This window comes from Poecilia latipinna, unplaced genomic scaffold (assembly GCF_001443285.1).
Source record: "Poecilia latipinna isolate Pla-1442-1.1 unplaced genomic scaffold, P_latipinna-1.0 Scaffold70, whole genome shotgun sequence".
In the NCBI taxonomy this organism is placed as follows: Eukaryota; Metazoa; Chordata; class Actinopteri; order Cyprinodontiformes; family Poeciliidae; genus Poecilia; species Poecilia latipinna.
Window position 1 is genome coordinate 217594 of NW_015112686.1, and position 17708 is coordinate 235301.

Below are 17708 nucleotides of genomic sequence, written 5' to 3' on the forward strand. Positions count from 1 at the left end.
TTGTGTGTATTTTTACTGGAATCTTGGAAGAAGATGAAAACTAACTTTGGGCTGTAGGTAACAATGTATTTACATGTCGTAAGACGTTAATCAGGCATCTGCAAATTCTGCAGCTGGAGTCCTGACCGATAGGAAAATGGATGAAGTGGTTTCTTGTTTGTCACTTTTTAAAAATCTACTACTGGTCTCCATAGCAGTACACAGTCTTCCACCAAAATGAATTCCTGTAAAGGTTGTCAATCATGAACCGTGTAAATGTGTTAGGTTTTCAAAGAGCTGCTTTACTTCTGGTTATCTGGACCAGAAGGGAACAAGCAGAGGCAGCATTTAGTTTTTGATGCCCCTCGTCTCTGGAACAAACTATCTGAAAACTGTTGGTTCTTTTAAATCAGGATAGAAAGCATTTTTAATACATAATTTAGCATAAACAGAGTCTATTTGCCACTGTTTACACTGACTTTAGGAGACCGATTTTAATTTAATGATGTTATTGATATTGTACTGTTTTTGTGTAACTAACTGCTTAACTGTGTTATTGTCTTTTGTAAAAGAGATCTTTGATCTCAAGGAGTTTTACCTTGGTTAAATTGAAGGTTGATTGAATTTTTCTGTGTTTACTGCAGATTTTGATTACAAAATCTGAACTTTTTGAAACATTTGTTTCTTTTATGCCATGCCTTCATGCAGATGCTGTTATTATATTTATCTTTCCTTTGATGTCCTGTGAGGCATTTTTGATTGCCTTGTGTATGAATGGTCCAACATGGTTCAGTCACTGTTTTAAACAAGTAAATCTGAATAAATAACTTCATTCTCTTTTCTTTCCCATATAAAGAAATCTAAACTCTGTGCTTCTGTTTTTTTTCTCTTTCTTTAAATCTCCATCCAGACTCAACTCTTAGCAGGCTTTTAGTTTTTCTTTTTTTTTCATTTTGCCTTTGATCAACGGAATCACACATAATTCAATTTATGTGTAATCTCACTACATGATTGCACTATCTAAAAACAATTTTGATTCATCGATCAAATAGGAGTCCATATAATATCTGAATTAGACATGTTCAAATTGATCTGCTCTCTAAAAATAATTTTAGTATATGTTATAATCTAAATGAGCTTAATGGATTTAATAAACTAACATTCCCAAGAACAACCTGGGAATAAATTACAAAAATCACAGAGACATATAATTTCACATAGATCATGAGCAATTTAATATACATAGAGATGCACTGGTTTACAATAAGGATAAAATCTGTTTTATAATGTAATGTTCATGAAAGGGTGAAAAACTTAAATATAAAGAAGCAGTGTATTCTTCAGATCAGCTGGATCGATTATACCTTGAATACAAACAGATCATGTTTGGCAGTGAACATTTTTATTTTTATAGCAACATTTTTCTTATGTCCTCTACAAATCTTCATATATAATGATTACTAAAAATAAAATCAGGTAGTGTGGCCCCCCTCACAGCACAAAGCTGCAATTAAAACAAGGGAACGTTTATTGTTAAGTGCTAACTATTGGTGTTCCCTTTCCTTTGGCTTCTCTCATCATGGTCTTTTTTTATTATTGTGAAGAGATAAACTGTATAAAATGAGAAAAATCACAAACAGTTTCACAAACGTCTTATTGTGATCTCAATCACCTGTACAAAAACAGCTGAGAGCTAGATTACCAAACAAAAACTAATGCTCCAAAATTTTTATAACAATAAAAAATAAAAAAAAATAAAAAGAAGAAGAAGAAGAAGAAGGGAAACAAAACTCTAAAGGACAGAGTGTTTGGTTACACAGATGAAGCTGCTGCTTTCTGGAATGCCACTTCACACATGTTGTGAGTGATTTGGCGTCGCCGTGGAGAAGCTGGACCTAATCGTCAGAGAGAAGGCACGCGATCGAAGTGAAGCTCGGTCCTCTCCGGGCTGCCGTTGATTTCCTCCTGGAGCATTTCGGGGCTGTGGCCATGCTCGTCCGTGCTCTCCGGAGACTCGTAGGGATAGTTTTCGCTGATCTCCTCGTCCTCCTGCTCTTCTTTAATACTGAGGAGAGGACGCGCGCTGTCAGAACTGACGTTTCAAACCAGCAGGGGAGGAGCGCGGCGGAGAAGGCGGGGGAAGGGAGAACTTACAAAGCTTGAGGAGGGGACTGCGTTGCGCTGCTGTCACTTTGGTAGCCACATCCGTTGGCCAGCGCTCCGTTCATCTGCTCCTGGAGAACGTGAGGCAGCGAGTGCAGCGCGATGCTGCCTATCGAGGCCGGGTTGTACAGGGAGTTGTTTCCATCTAGACCAGCATTCTGAGAGGGGGGGGTGAAAGTGGCATTAAGTGTCTCAAACGTGCCAACTTTTAGCTTCGTCTTCATCTTTCATAATACTAAGCTTTCAAAATGGCAAAAAAAAAAAAAAAAAAAAACAAAAAAAGCCTGAGATCGTATCTCTCACCTGAAGAGCAGACCCGGGCAAACTCTGGCGACTTTGAGAGTTCTTCAGCAGAGATCTATTGGCAAAAGAAGATATATATTAAAAAGTTGCAGCCAAATGGGGAAAATGTTACAGCAATATCTAGATTCAATGGAAAAAAAGTGCAAAACGCTTCAAAGTAAACACATTTTCATTTGAGTAGTAAAATTTTAAACTAAAGATTTTATCTTCAATCTAAACTGAATTTCTTTGAAAAGTGAAAAAAATTCTGTGCTTAAAAATAATGATTTTTTTTTTTTTTACAGAATCACCATTAGCAGGCTCAGCAGCATCCTTAACAACTTTACAGGAGTGTTCAGGAAATTTTAATTCGACTTCGAATAAATGTACTTTTGCCTCTCTGTAAATTAGAGAAAAATCTGAAATCCTTTATTTGAACACATTTGGTCAGTGAGAGGAAAGCAGCAGAGAATATGTGCCATTAAATTAAGGCAGGTCAATGTTGACCCTCATGCTCAGGAAATGGCTGAATGAACGGAGATGTTTCTGAGGTTCTTCAAAAAACTGAAATTTCTTACATGGCTTTTTTCACACGTTTATGTAACATGACTGCGTCCACAACTAGTCTTTAAATGTAAGCACATTAAAATCTAAAATATCTCAAGCTCTGGATTTTTAAAGCAGTGAGTGAAGAGCTAACAATAATATTTTGGCACATTAGATTTTAGTTGAGACATTTTTTCCTTCCTGCAATTTCCCAAACAAAAAAACCTGGCAAAAATCCAAAGAGAAAGTTTTTTAAAAAATCACTTTAGTAGTCAATTCCCTTTCCTTTTGAATTTCATATGTGGGCAAAGGATATATAAATAGCAGTTATGCTTTTTTTGTGTTGATAACCCAATTCCTAATTTTGTGATGCACAACACACAAAACAAACTAACAAAAAAAAAAGTATAAATTCTTGGTTTATTACAAGGATCAAAGATTTTTTTTAAGTCTACATTTATTTCTTTGTGAATCCCAGATCAGACTGCCTGTCACTTCCCACCGTAAGTTCAATGATTTATTTAGCAGAAGTCATCACTGACCCTTTTCTGTACCGGCGCCGACTTGATTTAAATCAAATATACTGTAAATCTTTCACCTTCCCTGAGCTGTTTACGGTGTTGCTGTTGTCATATTTTATTTAAAGATGTCGAGATGCCCTTCGGTGTCCTTAATTTTGCTGCACAAACACAACAAATATACGCGGTGTTAGAAAAAGCAAACCCGCGGGGCTTCTTAGCTTCAACGCTTGCTTACAGTAAATATCGCAGGCGCTCGTGAGGCAGAGTGACAAGGTCAAGTTCTTTGATGTCGGGCGCCTGACTTCTAGTGAGGCGGGAAAGCACACGGCGTCCCGTCTTACTGTCGACAGTGTACATACCCGTTCCCAGCAGCCTTCTGAGGCCGCCGCCGGTGGAACTCGATCTCGTCTACCGTCCACACGGCTCCCTTCACGTTCTCCAGGCGCACAAAGCATTTATGCAGACTGAGGTTGTGTCTGACAGCATTCTGGAAGATTGAAGGAACGCGTTGCGCCGTTACACAAATGTCATGTAAATGACCACTAAATGTAAATTAGGTGCGGGAGATATGGACTTAAAAGTTTTATCCCGATGTGTAGTGGTAATATTGACCCTGTGTCACATCGATTGTAGCCCCACAAACACAAATACTGCTCTTGAACAACATTCCTATTTGTAATGCGCTTCTTTACTTTTGATTAGTGTCACTAAAATGCACACAGTAACAGCATTTCAACATATTTTAAAATGTATTTATACTTATTGATACACTACTACTGAACAGTGGAGAAAAACATAGTAAAACTAACAATCCCAACAAAACGGATAGTTTTAAAAGCTTTTAAATGTCATTAACTGAATTTGTTTGTGACATCGATGAATTAAAATCTTAAAAATTACAAATTTACCATGATAAATGATAAACGATAGGATAAATGCCCACCTCTAATTTAAATACAATGAGATGTTTTATGTTCTCATCTTTAAAATGTGTGATGTTATGGATACCTTCCAAGTAGCTGCATTGCGCCTGAAATATGCAAAGTTCCTGGTGAACCAGTTGTAGATTTCGTTTAACGTCAGCTGATTGCGAGGCGATTCAAATATAGCCTGAAACAGACAAAAAGGGAGTCAGAGATGCTGCTTAAAGAGTGACCGAGTTATGGAGCTACGCAAAAGAAAGCTGAAAAAAACCAAAATATTGAAGAGTTATATAGCACATACAGTCAGGACGTGTTACCTGTCTTATGAGGGATGCGTATGTAAATGGAGGTCTAACTTCTGTGCTCAGGTAGAACTCTTTATTATCAATTATATCTGTAAAAAAAAAAAAAAAGCATAAAAAAGATGTTTGTGAACTTAATATAAGAAAAAGATGCAACAAATAGAAACCGTTCTTTTCAAGTAAGATATTTAAAATGCCATGCAACGTATCTGTACCCACTGCGCTTGTGTAAATATTGTCATGTTACAACCATAAACTTCAGAGTAATTTATTGAGATTTTACGTGACAAACGTGGCAAATACAAGACTATTCAATATTCACATTTTTTTTTTTTTTTACCAATTCCGCTGAATGAATTCATTTAAAGTTTTACCACAGATCTCTAACACGATTTAGGTCTAAACTTTCAAACACAGGAATACGCTTTGATCTAAACCATTAGAAGTTATTTTTAAGCTTATTTCAAGTCAACATCTTGTTGGTACCATTAGATTTTAAGAATAGAAATGCACATCACAGTTTTCAGGTCTTCAATTTACAAAAAGCTTCACGATTATGCACTACTAATCGTGTCTCGAGTGTCCCGGTAAAACACAATGACGTTCGATATGGTTGTAACGTCGCAGAGGTCAACGGGTGTCAGCGTTTTGCAAAGCGCTGTAAATCCTGCAGATACTCCTGATGTGTTCAGTACCTTGGCTCACAGAGCGGCTGTATCGCCTCCGTACAGGCGTGCTGGTGAACAAGCTGTTGGGGGTGAGGACTGACGGCGAGTCAGAGAGCGGTGTGAGGGGCGTGGAGGGGGCGGTGGCACTCTGAGAAAGACTCATAGGAGGAGGGGCTTTGGGCAATGTCACTGGGGTGAAAGACACGTTAGACCCCAGATTCACCTGCGCACACACACACACACACAAAAAAAAGCACAAAAAAATTTGTTATCTACAAGCCCAGCGGAAGACGATTGCAAAAAGAGTAAATGGTAAATGAGAACTAACGGGCTGAGCGGCAGGTTTGGGTTCAGACGATTTGAGATGAGCCATCATAGCTTGCAGTCGCTCCTTGTCTTTCTTCAGCTGTGTTAGATGGAGGACCGAAATAGAGCGTGAGGTTGGTGAATTCACAGTTTTAGTTACATGGCGTTCAATGTGTCATCCTGAGCGCTGTAATTATCCAAACACAACACCTCTGCTTCCAGGGAGGGTGCAAAAAACACAGCAGAGCTACAAATACATCCACGTTTACTTTGACAGAGCTGTCTTTTAAAACTAATAAAAACATTTTAGTTTTACGAAAGTAAAGCACGCAAAGATAATTCTGGTAAACCGAAGAGGATTCATACATTTTTTTTTATTTTTTTGTTCGAGAAAGAAACCAGCGTTCTCCGTACCTGCAGCTCCAGCTGTTGAACAACCTGCATCTGCACACGGCACTGTGCCGTACTCTTGTCGTCAAGTGTGTGGTCGCTGTTCAAATGTCTAGACGTAAACAAATATGTTTAAATGTTAATTAGTCAGAGGACGCTGACAAACTGTAAAGTTGGGCAACTAGAAGGAGATTTAATACACTAAATGTCCTTGTATGTACTCACTTCATGAATGCCTTAAAGTCTCCAAAAACAGTCTCACAGCCTGGCCATTTGCACATGCCGTTTCCGTACAGAGGATGGCTGTTCTGGGGGCTTTCCTCCTGTGACCCACTGCACAAAACGCAAACGTCAGCCATCAACAGAACCTCCCAAAAATACATACAAACATGTGCAACCAGAAACGGAAAGCAAGTAAACTGTAAACCTTTCTTTCCTCTTCAGCAGGGCGTGGTGACCGTTGGTGGTCGACTGGCTGGAAGACTCTCGGATGTCTCCACCGGGAGAGAGGACGCTGCCGTTTTCACACCCTGAAGAGTCACAAATAGATAGACGGAGTGTTTCCTTAGAGATATACGCAGCTACAACACAAGTCATCTGAGTGAAGCTCAGATGAAGATCTGCTCCACACCAGGCGCCATGACATCAGAGGAGTCATTAGAAGTTTATTGGTTTGATCAAGAGCGCCCACCCCAAGGATTACTTAAAGTAAGTAATCCAACTTAAATATTTTCAATTTATCTGCTATATTTTGAGTCTGAATCATTCAGACATACAGAGGAAAGAATATGTGGGCATGAATCCTATTTCACATTCAACAGGAAACCAAACGATGCATTTTGAGCAAAAGATCTCTACATAATTAGCCTTGGGTCTTTCCAATCAGCTTAAAGAATTCATATTTTGAATTTTAATCAAAACCTATGGTAAGCATAAATAAACCCAGCTGAAATGCGAAATGTCCTAACAGAGTCCCGAGTCTGTAGTTCAGGTTGTTCAGCAGCCTACATGCAGAGCAGTCGAACCTGGAGATGCTCTAACCATTTCAGCTCAAAATACGTTAATGAAGCAGGTTTGTACACACCGTTTCCATTTTCATTTGTGTCTAAGAAGGCAGCTTCAGCAACCCAACCAATTAAAGATAAACATTTAGCTGCTTTCTTCGCTAAATTTAACCCGCGTAGACCCTCCAAAAAGTTCTAGTTTTTGAAACGGAACTTGATTTGATTCCTCCACAGGAAGTTTCTTTTTTAAATTTAACTTCCTCCATAGTGTGAGTAATGAAGGGAAGACGTGGGGCCGTGCGATGCGTCATACCTGGAGCTACAGTGGAGGTGCTGGGGAGCACAGACAGCAGGCCTTGCCTCTGCAGGTTGAGGAGATGCTGCTGCTGCACCTGAAGCAGCTGCTGCTGGATGGCGATCTGCTGGGCTGTAAGCTGCGACAGACGATCAGGGATTAAACTTCCCACAAATATTCTCTGTTGGGCTAAGAAACAGGAGCTTTCTGGACTTTGTATTTACACAACATTCGGTGTTCTGTTAATAACCACAAGTCAAAGCAGTCCCATTTAATTACTGCCCTGACGTACTGAGTAGTTCTGCAAGTTACCTCTTGAGTAACTATCCCGGCGTTCTTCTGTTGCAACAGCTGCATATTTATCTGCTCTTGCTGATTCTTGAAGACCTCCTGGATTTGTTGCTGCAGACATATTAATAGCGTTAGAGTGACGCGGGCACGGGGCCTGTGCTAAATGCGCCATACGAAACGAGCTGGTCGTGCCGTCACCTGGTGTAACATGAGCGCCTTCTGCTGCTGGACCAGCACCTGGATCTGCTGAGGACTGAGGACGGGCGGCTGCGGCACCTGCTGCAGCGGCTGCGGAGCTTCGGCGGGCGGGGTCATCATCGACGACGACGCTGGAACCTTCGTCGTCAAAGGAGAGAAGATCAGACTGGTCAAAGTCTTTCTCAGAAATCCAGGGAGAGGAGTCATTAATTGTTTCTGAGAAGGAGAAAGGGTTGGAGCCTTTAAAAGGGACATGTGCCTGTTTACCAGGTTCCACAAACTCAAATTCAAGATGTTTTAAGACCATTATGAATTAAATTTAAGCCCTATATCACAACAAAAAATGTAACAGAGATGCAATAGTTTTTTTTTTTTTTTTTTTTTTCAGGGGATCAGTTTCAGGGGAATTTTCGGTGTTCTTTTTGTGGCTCTTGGCTTTGTGCTTCTCACATGGCAACCCTCATAGCGTCAAACGTTTTCGAAGAATGTGCGTAGTCTCGATCAGGTTACATACAAGCCAGTGCCAAAGACAAATGTTGTCCAGTCAACTGCCGATAAATTTTACACACACCCATCATAGACGCAAAAAAACACTAGTGGCTTTTTTTTTTTTTTTTTTTTTGCTAATGTCGTCCAGCCGATAAATATAAAAATGCAAAAAAGCCAGCTAGCGAGTATTAGCAGCAAGCATTCAGCTTGTTGGTGGTAGGCTTAATCGCCTCAAGGCAAAGAACGCAGTGAGTGAAAACAAACGTCCCATAAGAAAATAACTTGCATAGTCACGACAAAATTTTAAATCCGTGGCTATTTAAGGCCTCAATTTTAGATTCATGAATTTAACACTTTTTAAGGATGCTCACTGTGAACCAGATATTCAGGGTGATCAAGTCAAGTCAGGCATTTTCTGGAGGACAATACTTTTCTGGATGTTATTTCAGTGAGCAGGGAGTTTATAGGCTTGGATTTTGACCCAACAGCTGCTTCCATTTCGTCCATAATCTGCTACAATGATTTACCTAAAGATGGATCATTACCAACTAGAGCAGCACAAATCAGAAACCAACAATTTGATGGGCTTTTCTGTGACTGTCAAACAGTAAAAAAAAAAAAACAAACAAAAAAACAGAAAAAAACAACAACATATCTTTCCAAGTCCATCAAATGCATCAAAACTAAGAGCTTCCTCCATTTTTGGTCAATTTGTTCATCGACTACCAGCACATCCTTCGTATGAATTCATTAAATTTCAGAAAACGATAAGAGACACGTGTTTGGTTACTTAAAACAGGATAATTCTGAAACTACTTTTTTTATTTTCTATTGGACTGAAATTTCTGCATCGACAAACAAAAAAAAACACACGTTTGTCCAATCCAAAAAACGTTGAACCAATCAACATTAAAATCGGCTGGCCACGCTTAAATGGCTAACTAGAAAATGTAAGTATATTTCAAAACATCTTTTCTATCAGCTGCTACATAGCCAAGCTCGTTTTTCTGTGTATGCAGTTAAGAATGGTCATCTTGGATGCCAATGGCTCTGATTTGTATAGTCTGTGTGTATAAAACAACCTGCAGGTTCCTGCAGTTCTCCTGCACTTAAACCGCAGCACATCAGACGTTTCAATGGGAGAATGTGATGATTTTCAAATATCCTCGAGTTTTGCACCCATCCTCCTTATGCACTGTATAAACAAAACTGTGCATGCCTTAGAAGAGAGTGAAGTATAAAAATACAACTTTATCTTTGTTGCTGCTTTTATGGCGAAAAGGTTAAAAGATAAGAAACAGAGGACACCGAGTTCGGGCCGAACAACACAAAGTAACATTCCTCACAGTGAGTCAACCAAATTTAAATGAAACTAAATTAAGACCAAACGGGACCCACATTATTACAGGAGGTAATTGGTGAAATATAAGCAAAGCATAAACAAATAATGGCCTATCAACAGCATTACTCTCTAGGAATCATGTGTCATTATGGACATTTTTGTAACTGAGTAGTGTTTTTCCCCCTTGATCTAGTCATTATTTTAGCAATATTTTTATATCAACTTCTTCATTGGAATTTTACTTTAATCCTTTTTTTTTTACTACATGAAAACAATTACTACAAGCTTAAGCATTTATTCCCTTTTCCTGCATACATCTTTTAAACTATTTCATTCTTGCACAAAAATAACTGTATACAAAGCGTAAGAGTTCACTCAATTGCATTGATGCACCACTATATTTTTCTGGGTTTTTTGGGGGTTTTTTTAGGTCAAAACTGCTCAACTTCAGTCTGGATCAAAACTCTAAAATGTTAAACATTTACCAGGGTAACAGAGGACGGTATGGTAACTATCCGTCCTCTACTAAACATCACAACACCAGTATTCCTGGTATTCGTCCTGATATTCTGGAGGGACTGGTTCTGTTACTTTACAACACCACATTTGATAGGCGTAAGGAGACGTGTGCAGGATTTTCAGTCAAACCATGGTTTTGTGATGGAAATATGTAATGTATCTATGTCAGTGCATCCCTGAGCTCTTCACTTTTTCACCCAGAAAAGCTGAACATCAAATACAAACATAACGTCATCACACATTACAGTTGTGATGAGGAGCTGTCCGCACAAGCGATTAGGCTTGGATAATTAAATTTCTACTTTTCAGCTATAAATCTCTTCTGGTTTGAACTCGTTTTTAAATTGGACGCAACAGCTTTCGGTGTTGTTTTTGGGAACCAGATTGCTGCCCCTCCCACACTTGTTGCCATCAACTGGTTGGAAAAAAAAAAAAAAAAAAAAAAAAAAAAGGCAACACTTTCCCTCACTTTCCAGAAAGACAATTTTTATCTTGATTACATCTTAAAGCATTAGATCATGGAATACCTTTTTGTTTTAGTTTTAGTGTCAATTCAGTCAAATGTTGTTTTTTTCTAAATGTTATCATTCAGTAATAATCTCAAGCTCAAATCAGCTTATTAAAAAACAAACAAAAAAAAAAAACAAATAAAAAAATAAAAATAACTACTGAACCATGTATAATTAAACCCAGCGCCACTCAGGAAAAATGAGATGTTATTCTTGCCTAACCACCTGTTATTAAATTCTTTCTGTAATTCTCAGTTCAACTTTGCGACGTGACCCGAGTGGTTCTGACATTACCGCTAAAAACAGCAGCAGAAATACAAAAACAACCAAAACACAGGATGGCTCAGGGGAATTATAACTCCAGCGAAAACAACAACAACAACAACATCAACAGCAGCCAGAACCCGAAAAACAACAACATCTTCTTCTTCTTCTAGTCGGAGCAATTATCTCTCCCCCCCCATCCTCCTCCTCACCCCCCCTCCCCAGCCCGCTTCACCCCCACCCCTCAACCGTCCCCCTGCTGTCAGCTTCACAGCTCAGGAGTTGTTTATGGTAAACATAAACCGAGGAATCAAAATGGCACAGAGATATAAATAATGAATAAAAAAAGCACACAGAGCCTGTTTACGAAAACAGAACTTGAGATTCGTATTTTAATTAAGGTTTGAACCACAAACAAACATTCCTCTCCGAAGGCACAGTCTGTTTGGAGTCGGGTAAACAAACTGACAGAGAATTTCACACAGGCTTTGGGCTAACAATAACAGAGGACTGCCTCCTGGTTTGCCCTTTCTTATGAAACTGCGTGCTGCAGAATGGCCACTAAAGCAATGAAAGGAAAAAAGAAGAAGAAAAAAAAAAAAGGCAGGGTCCATCCCACGGACAGAGCCAGTTGGCCCCCTCTATTTTTTTTTTCTGTGGACACCATCAACACAACAACAGCCTTCGCCTAATCCCCGTTGCTATGGCAGCGTGCAAGTCCAAACATCTTCTGTTGTTGTTATTGTTGAAAGTCATACCAGTGAGCAACTGAGTGTAAACACAGATCTGTTCCCGCAAGACTGGTCTTGTGAACTCTTTTGAGAAAAGACTGACAGCAGAGAGAAATGCTGAAAACATGCAGGGAAAAGAAAAAGAAAAAACACAAACAAACAAACAAACAAAAAGCTTCTCATTCCGGAACCGATACTTACTGATGTGCTGCGTTTAAAAATAAAAACAGCACATGCACTTGCTGATAAATCCAAACATCACTCTTATGCAAAAAAACAAAAAAAAAAACAAACAAACAAAAAGAAACATAGACAATAAAGGAACTAATTACAAAAGTCTGGCTCTATATGCTAGAACACAGCAAACCTGAGCGTCTCCATTGGAAGGTTTCTGAAACACTTCTCGGCAACTATGAAAATCTAACCCAGCTTTTCCACGTGACGCAAGCGTAAACAGACCTAACAATATAACACTGATCCCTCCACCCGGCAGGAGCCGAGCTCCCCCCTCCTCTTCTAAACCTCAGCTCCACACACACACACACACACTCCTCCAAAACCCATTCCCTGCACTCTCCTTCAGAGTGCAGGGAATGGTAAAGAAGCTGAGAAACACAGACGAGAGAATAGAAAGGTTTAAAGACTCATTAAAGTCATCTAAATGCGCGGGTTACTGTGTAAAAAAATAAATAAATAAAATAACTGTGGTGCTTGGATATGGTTCAGATGAAACAAATCTATTCACGCGTTAGTGGGTGGGGGAAGCATCTGGATCTGCTGAAGTGGAGATAAATGTTTATCCATGTCTCCTTACACCTATCTAGTGTTACAAAGTAACAGAACCCCTCGCTTCGGAATGATGTCATGAAAAATATCGAGGTCATCGTTTTCAGCTGCGGCAACACGTTTGTTCTCTTTCCTTTCGCAGTCAAATGTCTTTCATTCGCCGGTCAGTCAGCCAGAGATCAGAATATCAGCTCCGATCAGCGACGGTTCCACACTGAAAAATCCAATTTGCTTTTCTTCCATTCATGAAACCGAGAAACTCCCAGCACTTCTTACACATATATACGCCTATAACTTAAAGCATGTGCGCTCTGTTTGGGTTAGGTAAAGTCCAGATAATCTATCGCAGCTACAAACAATTTATCTAAAGAAGATAGAATGCAGAACTTTTTCTTTTTAATTCTAAAATTAAAATTGGATGAAAACTGGAATCAGGAATAAATGTGGAAATCATACAAGCCAGGAAAAGACTGATCTGTGCATCTGTACCAAACACCTTAAAGAAAAATATAATTTTTTTTGGAGGCTTAAGTGTTGTAAATTAAAAAAAAAAAGATATGGGAAATATGTTTTTTTTTTTTTTTTTAACTGCCCCAATTAATCAGCTGATTTGGAATTTGACTGTTTTTTTTTTTTTTTTTTTCAGAATCGGCTCCGATCAACGATCGTCAGGTTGAATACTGAAAACCAGATGTTTTTTCTTTTTTCCCCCCCCAATCCAAATGTATCAAAACTAAGAATGCATCAATACGTAAAAATGATTTGAATCGGTGTCGGCCGGATTGACGCATCTCTAGTCATTATTTGAAAAGCTGACTCTGATGGACTGAACGAACGCCCCGTACGGACGACTGACCCCTGCGACCTCTGGAGGAGGAGTCTGGCTGCTCTTCACTCGACTCTCATTCTCAGAAGGATTTCTGCTTTCTATGTGGATTGCTTGTATGGTGTGTCCTGCTGGATCTGACTGGGATTCATGCATCTGGACTTCACTGGCCTGCAAGAAAAGAAGAGAGAGAAACAAAAAAAGAAAGACGTGAAAGTCACTCAATGAAGCCGTCGAGGAATGGCGGAAGGCTGAAAGCATACATGTTTGGCCGCCTTCAACGAGGCACGAGAGGCAACGAGAGGCGATAAGAAATTCATTCTTCAAGAAGAAATATAGAAGAATCGGCAGCAGCTGAAATGAGCATCGCAGCATGCTGGGTACGCGAGTGAAAAGCACTAAAAGCTGAGAAGTTCGCTTCTGCGGCCCAGCCCAGTAATACAAACACACTCTACCACTAGTCAGAGAGGAAGATGTTAAATCTATTTGTTGAATAACCAAGTGCTGCCATGACTACTGTAAACACAGGGGCCCTGGGTCCGTGTTTATGTGCAAACATATCTTCCTTCTGGAACAATTTACCATTAACCAGGTGGTGCGATAAACGGCCGTGGCAGGTAGCACAATGCACAAGTAGGCTTTTATGTATACAGCTTGGGAGTGTTTGAGTAAAAAGCTCAGCAGCATAAACAAAGGTAAATAAAGAAGGCAAACAAAAAGCATAAGGAGAAGGAAGGCAGCACAGAAATCCAGCGCCTAACATGCTTGAGAGCTCCACATTTTGAGATTAATCTTCGAATCAAATCAATCTCATACGCACGACTGAGAGGCAACAGTCGGAGAACATCAGATTAGACTGCACTGCATATACTGTGATAAACTTAAGGCCAAGAGTCTGCAATGAGTAAAAAGAAAATTAAAATCAAACAAAAAAAAAAACAAAGGTGAAAAATGATGACTAATCAGCAACAAGTTAAGTCTAGCTCTAGAGATGTGTCATCCATGCTCAAGACATAACTTATACCTCTCAGCTTCCAGTAATGGCCAACTAAAGCTAAGATCTGTTGAAAACAGGCAGGGGCTTGGTAACGTCTGCACTGTTTATTTTAGCTCCTGGGATCAGGATTAGTTTGGAAGACAAAGGGCAGAGTTTCCTGTAGAGTTTTTTAAAAGAAGGCTGGAGGGGAAAGCTGAGCATAAGGGCAAAACTGTAAACTTTGTCAGCCACCTCGTTCTGAAAGTAATACAAACGTTATCTGGTTGTTCATCAGGTTTATCTTATAAAAAAAAAAAGCACATCATATTTTTTTTTCAAACAAAGTTGTAACTTTTCAAGGTTTGGATTTTGTTTTTGCTTAAATGAAACACTTTAAGTTGTAATAACTACGATTTTGAACACCAAGCTAAAAAGAGCATGATTCTCAGATCAAAGATGCACCAATAAATGGAGCAAACATTTTCAAATGATTTGTTGATAGGCTTTGATCAGTGGTCAAATGCTCAAATACGACAAAATCAGACTCACCCCCCCATTTATTTAAGTCTTTTTCGACCTGAAAATGCTTTAACCAATAGCGTGTACTTCAATGCTAGTTTAATTAGTTCAGTGGAAATCTGATTATCTTCTAAGGCATGTTCATTTACATAAATTCAGTTATCTTGTAATTTCTTCACTTTCTAATAGATTGAGAACTATTATCTCAAGGAAGCCACCTGCAGCACATTCTCTCTCATATGTGCCCGAGTTTTTACAGGAGTAGAAAAAATGGAAATCGGTCAGAAACAGCCTAATTGTTGCATATCTTCCTCAAAGTTTTAAATTTGTAAGTGTGATAGATTTATGATGCTTTCTGAATGCAGCTCATTAAGACACAATTAATTCTTTAGTCCAATCGTTTTATTTATTTGCCAGTATTTTTAATTTGTGCTGTGTTCCTTATGTTCATTTTTATATGTACTCTCACACTTTTATAGGATATGGATCGCCAATTAAAAATAAAATTAAACAGACCTACCGTGAAAAAACAAACAAACAAGCAAAAAACAATATAACACTCAATTACAGTTATAATACTGGAACAATTAGGACTGTAATATCCAAAATTAACCAAACGTTACAGCTAACTGCGTTCTGAATCTGAACTAAGTGCAGCCATTTCACTCGCAGCAGCTCCAACCAAGAACTTAAACTTATTAAGGACCAATAGAAGATGTCACCTGAAGTGTATTATTGTAATGTTATCTTTAACTTGCCTTGAGGCGACATGATCACATCCGATATCCGTTAACGCCAACCACCGCAGTTCTGGGTTTCCGTTTAAGATTGGAGCCATTAGCTTACATAAGCTAGAGAACCAGATAAACCCTGATACTTGAGTCTAATAGATCAACTATACAAAACAATCGAGCAACATACATGAGAGTCAGCTTCACAGCAACGCCGTTTTCAATCAACATCACGCGTGGCGTGCACGTTAACATCAGCCCTAACAAAAGCTATATTACGGGTCCTGACGTTAGCTCAAATGAAACGGTTCTCCCTCTCCTCTTCGCTGCGCCTCCAGGTGGTTTTCAAAATAAACCCATTGTTCATGCCTGTAATCGTTCAATATAAGGGAGAGAGCTGGTATAATGTCGTTTACTCACAGAAATATGTGCGAGCGGACAGTCTTTGACGCTGGGTGGTGTCAGAAGAAGATCCCTCGATGCTCTCTGCCTTCCTCGGTAACGAGCTAGCCACAAGTTGCTAACGGGGGCGTGGTTTGGGTAAAAGTAAACAATGGTGACGTCATGTTAACACGAGGACTTCTAAATTTTTGACGCAAGTCACTGCAGGAAAAATGTTTCTTCTATAATAGTTTTTAATAAATAGATTTAAAAAAATTAACACAACCAAACATTATCATGCAGTGTGTAAAATGTTAGCTTGTTCATGAATAAATTATGTCTCGAATAAGTTTGATTTTTGAAGTAATAAAATAAGGAAAAATGAAATTTTCTAAAAAGCCTCTTTTTTAAATAAACAAGAAAATAAATGAATAACGTGAGGGGGAAAAAAGTATAAACAGAAAACATGCTGATAGTTTGCATAGAAAATGCTAATAAATTATTAAGTTGGTTATGAATAAATATCTGAATTCACCAAAACAACAACAAAAACAACGTTAACAAATGCAGACATTTAATAAAACACAAGAACAAAGCAAAAACTAAATGACATTTTAGAAAATAAAAGCAGTTTTGAACATGTAAAACCAACACATGAGTGTAATAACAGACCCAAGCACGCGAATCACTGATGCAAATTGTTTTCTTTTGTTTGTTTTCCTTTATCAACATCTTTTGTTTATGTGGTTTTGCATAAATTACTGTATCAATGTGGCCAGGGATAGAGTTTGCTTGTGGCACTGGTGGGGTAAGGAAGCCAAAGTTGAATAAAGTGGCATTCAACTTGTTGAGTCTAGTCCTTAATTAATCTCTTGACAATAATAGTCAAGCTTCTTTATGGTATTTTGGTCAGTTTGCCAGCCTAACCAAGCCATAACCATTAAAGCAAATAATGGTTGTGTGAGAAGGTTTCAAGTCCTGCTGGAAAATGAACGAGCATCTCCACAAATCTTGTCAGAAAAGTGAACTAAATCTTTCTAGTAGATCACTGCACTAATTTTGAACTTGGAAAAAATAAAAATAAATAAAACAGCAATGGATCAGCATGAGGCGATGAGGTGATACCTATATTACTGACTGTGGAAACTTCACATTGGACTTCATGCAACATGGGTTCCTTTCTCTTCACTGATCCTCCATAGTCTGCAACACTGATCTTCAAAGAAAGACTAAATTTACTTTCATTTTTGCACCACTGGGCAACAACGGAATCCTTTTTTTCTTCCTCCTGATAAGATTCTTCCGACTTTATCTCTGCATCAAGCTAACAAAACCAAGCAATTACAAACAGTTATAGGCCATGACCTTGACACATCTGTGTGTGGTAACACCCCCAAACTCTGTAATGGGCTGTTTCACAATCCCCTTGAGGCTTCACTAGTTATACTAGTTGCTTGTGAACCTTGTTCAACCATATTTTTGTTCTTCCACAAAATTTTCCATTAATACATTTTGATACATAATGTGAACAACCAGCTTTTTTTTATTATTATAATTTTTTATTTACAAGATACTTTTTGTGGCTTACCCTTTTTGAGTAGGCATCATTGGACTGCTGAGAAGTCAATAGCATTTGACATTACCCCGACATGCATAATTTCTGTCCAACAAATCCTTTTTTGTTTTGGTCTTAAGCAAAAAAGGCTCAGGGCATCATTTACCCTGAGCCATTATCATCAAAATTCACAGAATTTATGATTGTGCATA

The 17708-nt window shown here is 38.8% G+C and overlaps 1 protein-coding gene across 1 annotated transcript; it reads right to left on the reverse strand.

Annotated features, from left to right (window-relative positions):
- Nucleotides 1-1190: 1190 nt before the first annotated feature.
- On the reverse strand, nt 1191-16096 carry LOC106934736 (forkhead box protein P1-B). Its single transcript, XM_015014826.1, has 16 exons — nt 15981-16096; nt 13365-13505; nt 7869-8006; nt 7692-7781; nt 7398-7518; nt 6508-6610; nt 6306-6413; nt 6105-6192; nt 5713-5790; nt 5412-5607; nt 4732-4808; nt 4500-4601; nt 3851-3978; nt 2446-2500; nt 2134-2300; nt 1191-2044 (listed from the first exon to the last, which is right to left on the reverse strand). The coding sequence occupies exons 2-16, from the start codon at nt 13488-13490 to the stop codon at nt 1882-1884; spliced, it is 1740 nt and encodes a 579-aa protein (XP_014870312.1). The 5' UTR covers nt 13491-13505; nt 15981-16096; the 3' UTR covers nt 1191-1881.
- Between the last annotated feature and the right edge of the window lie 1612 nt (nt 16097-17708).